General features: G+C 45.5%; 1 protein-coding gene and 1 long non-coding RNA gene across 7 annotated transcripts in view; one reads left to right on the top strand and one right to left on the bottom strand.

Annotated features, from left to right (window-relative positions):
- Positions 1-4,604: 4,604 nt before the first annotated feature.
- LOC121583668 lies at positions 4,605-6,114 on the top strand. The gene is made up of 5 exons (XR_006003554.2): positions 4,605-4,723; positions 4,862-5,029; positions 5,173-5,220; positions 5,334-5,439; positions 5,661-6,114. It is a non-coding gene; the product is annotated as an uncharacterized LOC121583668 (long non-coding RNA).
- A 97-nt stretch (positions 6,115-6,211) lies between these two features.
- Positions 6,212-9,815, bottom strand: part of LOC121573651 (repulsive guidance molecule B) — a 70,233-nt gene continuing 66,629 nt past the window's right edge. For all 6 annotated transcript variants that reach the window (XM_041885790.2, XM_041885799.2, XM_045226944.1 and 3 more), the window contains one exon: positions 6,212-9,269. In XM_041885790.2, coding sequence (XP_041741724.1) covers positions 8,508-9,269 — 762 coding nt within the window. In that variant the 3' untranslated portion in view covers positions 6,212-8,507. The remainder of the gene's footprint in view (positions 9,270-9,815) is intronic.

Here is a 9,815-nt window from a genome sequence, read left to right as displayed (position 1 = left end):
TTGTTGGATGACTACTGTAAAGATCAGGATACTAAAGATCACTCTTGAGAGCAGCAAGTGTTGTGCTGGCATTCAGTTTGTTTTCAGAATGATAGATAAACATTTGGGAGGATATCTGTCAGTCATTAGACCTTAGGAGGAGTGTAGTCTAAGCTTACAGCAACAGGCTAGTAGAATTGGCTTGAAATGTTCAGCAGATCTTTCTCGAAACCTGAAGAGAGAAGAAGAAGCTATGTTATTGTTATTTAAAAACAACAACAGCGGATCTCATCTAGGATCTCACACAGTGAAGTGTTAATGAGTTGTATTAGTTCTGTCTGATTTTATAAAGCCAAGAAGCTGAACAACTGACATTTCGGTCGGGTCGGTAAAGGTTGCTATCTATTCTATGCTATGATACACAGTGTATTACATGTCAACAAATAACATGGTGAGTGGAAGAGATAGCTGGTTGAATAGTTACACTATAGCTGTCCAGGCAGGCTACAATAGAGAAGGACAGGGCTTTCATTGTAATCTGATACTGCTGCTGAGTTAAAACTGGGATAGACACACACAAATGCACACTCAAGGATGGGCAAAAATTACAAAATACAATTACAAAATTCAAGTACAAAATACCCTAAAGATCAATGTATCAAAATATCTACCTTAGTTAAATGCACTGACTGTAAATAGTAAGTCACTCTGGATAAGTGTGTCTGCTAAATGACCAAAATGTAAATGTATATGTGAAAATTAACATACCAAAATGAACTGCAAAGCACACTAGGTATTAATTATTGGTTTTGTTTTGGGGCAGAGCTCATTAGAATAATACTCAGCATGCTTTGCAATTGTTCATTTTTACATATATGTACATTTATAGTTAGTTCATTTAGCAGACGCTCTCATCACACCATAGTGCCATCAGACTTCTGATACCAATGTAGGGTGAAAGGTTACCACAAAATGGTATAGAAAAGTATTTTGAAAATACAAAATACAGCTCTCAAAAGTATCTTGTTACAAAATACATTGGAGTGTAGTTCAGCCCAGTATAATACAAATTACAAAATTCTTAAAAGTAATTGAAATACATATTTCAAATATATGTAACAGAAATACTGCCCATCTCTGTGCACACTCACTCCACACACAGAATCATGCCCTGCTAAACAGCGAAATAACTTGTTTTAACATTAGTAAGTTCAGCACTATCACCATAGAGCAGTAATCATGTTGCCCTAGCACCCCAGCATGTTTCCTGAGTTGGGGGGAGGTCTAGAATGGAGGTTAATTCCATGTTTGAGTAAAGGGGGGTAGAAGGATTACTTTATCCTATCCCAGGTATTCCTTAAAGAGGTGGGGTTTCAAATGTCTCCGGAAGGTGGTGAGTGACTCCGCTGTCCTGGCGTCGTGAGGGAGCTTGTTCCACCATTGGGGTGCCAGAGCAGCGAACAGTTTTGACTGGGCTGAGCAGGAACTATGCTTCCGCAGAGGTAGGGGAGCCAGCAGGCCAGAGGTGGATGAACGCAGTGCCCTCGTTTGGGTGTAGGGACTGATCAGAGCCTGAAGGTACGGAGGTGCCGTTCCCCTCACAGCTCCGTAGGCAAGCACCATGGACTTGTAGCAGATGCGAGCTTCAACTGGAAGCCAGTGGAGTGTGCGGAGGAGCGGGGTGACGTGAGAGAACTTGGGAAGGTTGAACACCAGACGGGCTGCGGCATTCTGGATGAGTTATAGGGGTTTAATGGCACAGGCAGGGAGCCCAGCCAACAGCGAGTTGCAGTAATCCAGACGGGAGATGACAAGTGCCTGGATTAGGACCTGTGCCGCTTCCTGTGTAAGGCAGGGTCGTACTCTCCGAATGTTGTAGAGCATGAACCTACAGGATCGGGTCACCGCCTTGATGTTAGCGGAGAACGACAGGGTGTTGTCCAGGGTCACGCCAAGGCTCTTCGCACTCTGTGAGGAGGACACAACGGAGTTGTCAACCGTGATGGCGAGATCATGGAACGGGCAGTCCTTCCCCGGGAGGAAGAGCAGCTCCGTCTTGCCGAGGTTCAGCTTGAGGTGGTGATCCGTCATTCATACTGATATGTCTGCCAGACATGCAGAGATGCGATTCGCCACCTGGTTATCAGAAGGGGGAAAGGAGAAGATTAGTTGTGTGTTATCAGCGTAGCAATGATAGGAGAGGCCATGTGAGGATATGACAGAGCCAAGTGACTTGGTGTATAGCGAGAATAGGAGAGGGCCTAGAACTGAGCCCTGGGGGACACCAGTGGTGAGAGCACGTGGTGCGGAGACAGCTTCTCGCCACGCCACTTGGTAGGAGCGACCGGTCAGGTAGGACGCAATCCAAGAGTGAGCCGCGCCGGAGATGCCCAGCTCGGAGAGGGTGGAGAGGAGGATCTGATGGTTCACAGTATCAAAGGCAGCAGACAGGTCTAGAAGGACAAGAGCAGAGGAGAGAGAGTTAGCTTTAGCAGTGCGGAGAGCCTCTGTGACACAGAGAAGAGCAGTCTCAGTTGAATGACCAGTCTTGAAACCTGACTGGTTTGGATCAAGAAGGTCATTCTGAGAGAGATAGCAAGAGAGTTGGCTAAAGACGGCACGCTCAATAGTTTTGGAGAGAAAAGAAAGAAGGGATACTGGTCTGTAGTTGTTGACATCAGAGGGATCGAGTGTTGGTTTTTTGAGAAGGGGTGCAACTCTCGCTCTCTTGAAGACGGAAGGGACATAGCCAGCGGTCAAGGATGAGTTGATCAGCGAGGTGAGGTAAGGGAGAAGGTCACCGGAGATGGTCTGGAGAAGAGAGGAGGGGATAGGGTCAAGCGGGCAGGTTGTTGGGGCGGCCTGCCGTCACAAGTCGCAAGATTTTATCTGGAGAGAGAGGGGAGAAAGAAGTCAAAGCATAGGGTAGGGGCAGTGTGAGCAGGACCATCAGTGTCATTTGACTTAACAAACGAGGATCGGATGTCGTCACCCTTCTTTTCAAAATGGTTGACGAAGTCATCCACAGAGAGGGAAGAGGGGGGGATTCAGCAGGGAGAAGAATGTGGCAAAGAGCTTCCTAGGGTTAGAGGCGGATGCTTGGAATTTAGAGTGGTAGAAAGTGGCCTTAGCAGCAGAAACAGATGAAGAAAATGTAGAGAGGAGGGAGTGAGCTCTGGGCTGTTAGCTCTGAGGTGAGAGGCTGATGTGAGAGGCTGATCGTATCAATCATCCATCAAACTAGCCTCCTGACAGTGCCATGGGGTTCCAGAAGTGATGCTTTTGGTAGGAATTTGTTCCAGAACACCAGGCTTCTGTAGAGCATAAGATTTGCGTGCGTGTATGTGTGTGTGTGTGTGTGTGTGTGTGTGTGCGTGCAGGTGTACTCTGGGGATGATTGATACGATCAGCCTCTCACCTCAGAGCTAACAGCCCAGAGCTCCAGGTGTCCTCTGTGGTTACCTGTTTACTACTGATCTACTACTGGTAGACTATTGGCCTACTCACACAGTAGAGGACACAACCAGAGAACTCCCTGTTTTTACACTACAGTAAGATCCTATGGACCTCTGAACTATAGACACTGTATCAAGACACATTACTTGATACAGTTAAAATGACTCAGAGGTGAAATGGGTTCTCTCTCCTTCTCTCGCTGTCTCTCTCTCACTCTCCCTCTCAATCTGTGGGGAGATTCCGTGGCGGGTGTGAGGTCACATGACTATGGGCTGATAATCCCCCACAATGTACTGCTACCCAACTCAGTGAAATGTCTCCACCCTGCAGAATGATACTGACAAACAAAAAAACACACTCACTCACTCAAACACTCTCACAACTCATGCACTCTCTCACACACTTTCAAATGCATGCATAACGGCACCATAGAGGAGGATGCTCATCAGCAACATAGACATACCACAGACATGAAACAACGACAAAGGATTCTCCTCTGCCTCCCTATTGTCTACCTTTGGACTGGTGAGTAAAAACGAACTAACTAACTAAAGAGCTGACTGACTAACTAACTAACTAACTAATACTCTTTAACCTTTTACTGCAGTGGGCTAAATCAGGGTCACAGAGTGATTCTTGGTCGTCTTAAACAAATCTACTTTGAAACATAAGTATACAACTCACACACATGGTTATGGCCTTAGAAAAAGAAGCCACCTGTACCATGTCAGATATAGAGTTGAAATGTATTATATTTTGAGTTTGCATCCCAATATTACACTTTAAATACATCACAGAAGACAGAAATATACTAAACTGTTTTACATAGAAACACTGGATTTTCGGAATTTAAAAAGTATTGAAAAATATGAATGATATTCCACCCACGAGGCCACTAGGTAATTTGACTGCAGGAAAGGGCTACAGATGCATAATCAACTACAGTTTTTTGTTCTCAATAGCTTCAATTATGATGTAAATATATTGAGTAACAAACTAAAAGAATGACTGGTTGAACCTGAGACCATTAGAGACTGTGTTACTTCTCTCTATCATGCCCCATACCAACAGTGACTTACAGTAGTTTTCTCTTCTCATTCTCCCTCTCTCTCCCCCCTCCCCACCCCCCTCCACCCTACCACAGTGCTAGTACATTGTGATGTGTTGGCCTCCCTGGCCCCCCCAGTGCACCTGGCAGGTGAGAGGGTGGGCTGGACACTGCTGGTGTGTGTCATCACTGACCTGGGGAGGGGTCACCTGGAGGTCAGCTGGAGGTCACCTGGGGATGGTAGGCACATCAGCACACAAACACACACACACACACTAGACTAGATGTTACATTTTAGAAAATCTTGCTGTTTTTGCCCTTTCCAGTATGACAGTCTAGTGAATTGACACCTCTGTTCTCTCTGACATGGTCATCTAGTGAGTCCTGCCAGTGCTCCCTACAGTGTGGCCGGAGAGGAACAGGACAGTGGCCGCAGCGCAGTGGCCATAGTAACCGTGGCGACCAGCGAATGGCCGTCATACAGCTGCTTTGTCAGTCACCGCCGCCACGCCAGAGTCATCAGGACACACCATGCCACCTTCACAGGTAGGGCTTGTGTGTGTGTGTATGTGTGTGTGTGTGTGTGTGTGTGTGTGTGTGTCTGCGTGCGTGCGTGCTTTCAAATAACTTGGTATACTATACTGTAGCTCTATTGAAAGAGTGCGATGGTGAACAACTTTTTTCTACAGATGAAGACGGAGAGAGTTGCTATGAACATCACAACAGTGTGTTTCAAGGTAAGCGTAAGCATTCTCAATAACTAAACTGCCATTGAGGTAGTGAGTTTAGTTACAACATTCATTTGTAACAAACAAACATTTATTACAGCTGTGTTCCTCTCTCTCTGCAGCCAGTGGCTTGTGGACTGATCATGTGACTCTACAGGCCTTGAGGCTTCTCCTCCTGAAGACCACCATCTTTAATGCTCTGATCACAGCATGTGCCGTTATAAAGTGGTGAGACCGTAACCCTGACCCCCAACCCTTACCTCTAACCCCAAATTTTAGTTCTCTTTGACCCCTTGGGAGCATAGTGCGTCCACCATGACTCAACCGAGATTACCTGACCCCTAAATCTGCTCTTGACCCCTAACTCTAACCCCTGACTATTTATTTCCAGACATCACTGATCTGTAACATTAACTGTTGGCTGTAATAGTAGTATTTCCTCTTTTCAGATGGTCAGGAGTAGATGAAAAGAGGATTACTTCTATACTATCTTTATAGAGGAGAGAGAGACCATGGTCCACAGAGAGAGGATGTCTTCTAATCTCTACCATGATGATGACCATAGAGCAGATTATGTCCAGTAATGGCTAGGGTCTGCAGAGGATGTCTCCTGGAGTAGCTGCATATGTGTGTGTTTATGAGTTTGGGCGTGCTTCTCAGAAAGATTGCAGGTGTCCCTGTGAATGTTAGGGTGACAGTTACAGTAGCTGTGTGTGTGTGTGTGTGTGTGTGTGTGTGTGTGTGTGTGTGTGAACAAACCTGTAGTATCTGATCAACTCAGACAGATGTACACATACAGAGACAACTGGCTTCCACTCTGACCTAATTCTCTGTCAGTTAGAAACACTAAGACCAGAGACAATGTGAGATAACATAAGATATGTAAATAAAATGTAAATAAGTTTGAGAACAAAATTATTTGGTCTGTAGATTGATTTCCCTTTTGTCATTGTTTACAATTTCTTTTAAAATAAAAATCTGAAAAAGATACAATGGGTCTCTTTTTCATTTATTGTTATTTAAATAAAACACTTGCACACATTTCATTTTTTTTTTCAAGTTTTCTTTAGTGCCTCCGTAAGAGTAAAACACTGACATAGCAACGGAGCGCCACTAGGTGGCAGTACAATCACATCTGAAACAGCAAGAATATGGAGCGTACCTTCCTCTAACAGACACTACGTTTATAAATAAGTTACGTATTTCAACATTGAGCAGTCACTCTTCACCACACGGACACTCAAACACGATTTAAGAATTCACAATGCCAGAGGCAGACTGAGCATACATTTCCCATCAGACACCGCTTTGTAATTGTATATGAGGGCAATAGGCATATACAGTATATCCCATCAGACACTGCATTGTAGTTTTATCTGAAAGTGTGCTACATCGTCTCGGCCTGTGGGAGTCCCAGTGTTCCATCTACAGCCGGTAGGCAACACTATTCCTGTAGGGCCGCATTGTGTGCAGGCTTCTGTTCCAGCGCAGATATAACTTACCTGGTTTAACTAATCAAACCAATCATCAATATCTTGGTTAGCTGAATCAGGTGTGTTAGTGCTGGGCTGGAACTAAAGCGTGCACCCCTGGTCTACAGTTTACTACTGTCTAGCCATATGTCCCATTGGGGAGCAGCTGTCAGCTCTGGCAGTAGTAGCAAAATAGAGTTAATCTACAGTAGCAAGTTTACTAAGAGTTAGAGATGGGTAGGGAGGGGTCAGGGTGGGGGTTACGGGGTGTTACGGTTTGGGTTTGGAGGGGATGTGTGATCATCATGTTCCAACATATGAAAACTGGAGAACTTGTATGATGAATCACTATATGTGTTTGACTTTGGTTGCAACAGAAAGCAAACTGAACACTCATTGAAAGAGAAAACGCACAACATAGAAAAGCTGATAGTCAATGCTGTTTGGTAAATGGATTGAACTGTTACCGCCAGCTGAAATTTGGGGAAGTAAAAAAAAACAGAGTCAGAGCATGTTATAGTCATTACACCAGTGTGAACAAACAGTGAACAGTGAATATGTTCATAAAGAGTTGCTAAGGGTGACTGACTTTTCAGTCCTCAGACGACAAGTCAGGTAAAACACACGCAAACTTGGGCACAAGCACATACACACTGTATTTGCAGATATACTGTAAAATGTAATTGATTACCAAACATTAAACGGTAATGGTGCGTGAAACTGTTCTGAACAGCTACTATGGTACCATACAGAATACATTCAACAGAAAACATTAATTTACTATAGAACAGAGGCTAAATCAACTCAACTGCCTTTGGAATGTCGGCTTTAAAACAGAGGTTCCATCGCACTGTGTTAGTGAGCTGGTTAACTGTCTCAAATGTCTCCCTATTCCCCATATAGTACACTACCTTCGACCCTGCCCTATGTCCCTCTGGTGAAAAGTAGCATATTGCATAAATCAGGTGTCATTTGAGATTTGCACTGTGAGTGAAGAAAACGGCAGATGAAATCCACAGCTTGGGCTGTTGGAGAAGGGGGGTCATTGATACAGCCCCTCAGACTCTAAAAAAGGGTAATGTAGGGGGAAAGGTTGAGGGGGTGGGGTAGAGAGGGGAGAGGGGAACACTGGTGTGGATTTAGCAAAAAATTTAATAAAGTGCTTCTGTTAAATCAACTTCCTCTGTCTATGAGGTATAAAAAAAAACAATCACATCAAAATCACGCCAAAATAACAACCAAAACTCAACGCCATCCAGCGTTCCTGGATACGTCACTCACACACTATTTACAGTCTGGAGTGTGTTTCTACAATATACACACAAGTTGGGAGTGTTTGTTTGTTTAGGTCTTCCTTTATATACGTGTTATCCTCACATATAGATAGGTCATAATCTCCACGAGGCCTGCTAGGTCCCACATAGCAGAGTGGGGAAGAGTACAGGAGTGTCAAGAAATCTGTTCAGATTCCACCTGTGTGGGCTTGGACCTGTGGGCTTGCAGCTCCTTTGTGGCAGTAATATGCCTCGCGGTGTTCAGTCAACTATTCTCTTTTCACCAAGAAGAAGAAGAGGGTAAATCTCCAGAGGGGCTCTGGTTAGAAGTTTCTCCTAGACACAGATCTAGGATCAGCTTAGGTTACCCTCCCCAATCATAACCATTAGGGCGAAAACACAAAACTGAACATAGATCTGCATCAAGAGGGAACTTTACCCTACAGCTCAGCTAGGAGCTCTATACCAACATACACACACTCACACACACACACACACACATATACACACACTCACACACACTCACACACACTCACACACACACGCACACTTACACACACACACAAAAACACGCTATACAGAGTGTGAGCAGTAGGAGCCATGTGATAGGCTGAGAGGTGTGGGCTGAGCTGGGTGGGTAGATCGTCCAGCGCTCGCGGTGGGGGTGGAGACTCTCCATGTCCTTCAGGGCGCTGAACGCTGCTGCCGTAAAGTTAGCATCCCCGGTGGTCAGGAGGTCAAACACACACGAGTGGAAATAAATATCCTGCACTTCAAGCTGCTCCCTGCAGCGTGCCCGCGCATCCTCCACACTGAACCCCTGGGGGGCGCTGTAGGGAGCCGTGTGGGAGTGTGTGTGTGAGGGCTGGCCCTCGCCTTGTGGCTGCTGGAGCTGTAAGCCCAGGGCTAGACGTGGTAGAGGGAGAGGCAGGGACAGGTGACCCCCCCGGTCGATGCGTTCCGAGGTGGGACATCCATTCAGGCAGAGCTGCAGGTCCTGCGTAGCGTCGTAGGCATGGGCCATCTCCTCCGGGATGCGCACCGCCAGGGTCAGGTAGCGCCCCAGCTGCCGTACGATAACCGTCACGCCGATGTAGCCGGCATGCAGCTCCACGTGGCGACCAGGGCTATGCTCCGAGATCCACAGCGCTCGTACCTTCCCGGTAGAGTCAACGTTATTTCCGTTCAGGTTATGGTCAGGGGCCCCGCTGCTCACGGTACCGTCTACAAAGGCAGCGGGCAGGTCATCTGTTACTGCCTGGTACACACGCTGGTCTGTACACTCCTCAAAGGGCTTGAATATGATGGTGATCTATGGACACACAAAAACATAATAAAGTGACCAGGCACACAATAACTTTGATATTTGTATAAAACAGGTTCAAACAGGTTTGCCAGACACTTTATAATATCTTATCAAGTGTATCTTGTAATCCAAACACAGCAAACCCCCATTGTTGGCAGCAAAGAGAACACTGACTGCACACTGACAACTAATATACAATACTAATATACACTGAGTGTACAATACATTAAGGACACCTGCTCTTTCAATTACATAGATTGACCAGGTGAATCCAGGTGAAAGCTATGATCCCTTATTGATGTCACTTGTTAAATCCACTTCAATCGGTGTAGATGAAGGGGAGGAGACAGGTTCAAGAAGGATGAATCGGCCCGTGGTTTAACCTAGTTGATGATCCCTGATATAAACTATAAATGTATTTTACTGAATCGATTATTAGCTGTTTTAATAACCCCATCCTCACAGTCTAAGATTCCCCTAAGTGAGGCAGGGAACCGCTTGGCCAACACAGAGATGCCTTTGTGAGGAACAGAACTGACTTAGTGACGTCTA

This window comes from Coregonus clupeaformis, chromosome 18 (assembly GCF_020615455.1).
Source record: "Coregonus clupeaformis isolate EN_2021a chromosome 18, ASM2061545v1, whole genome shotgun sequence".
Classification (NCBI taxonomy): Eukaryota; Metazoa; Chordata; class Actinopteri; order Salmoniformes; family Salmonidae; genus Coregonus; species Coregonus clupeaformis.
This window is presented reverse-complemented; position numbering and strand designations above follow the sequence as displayed.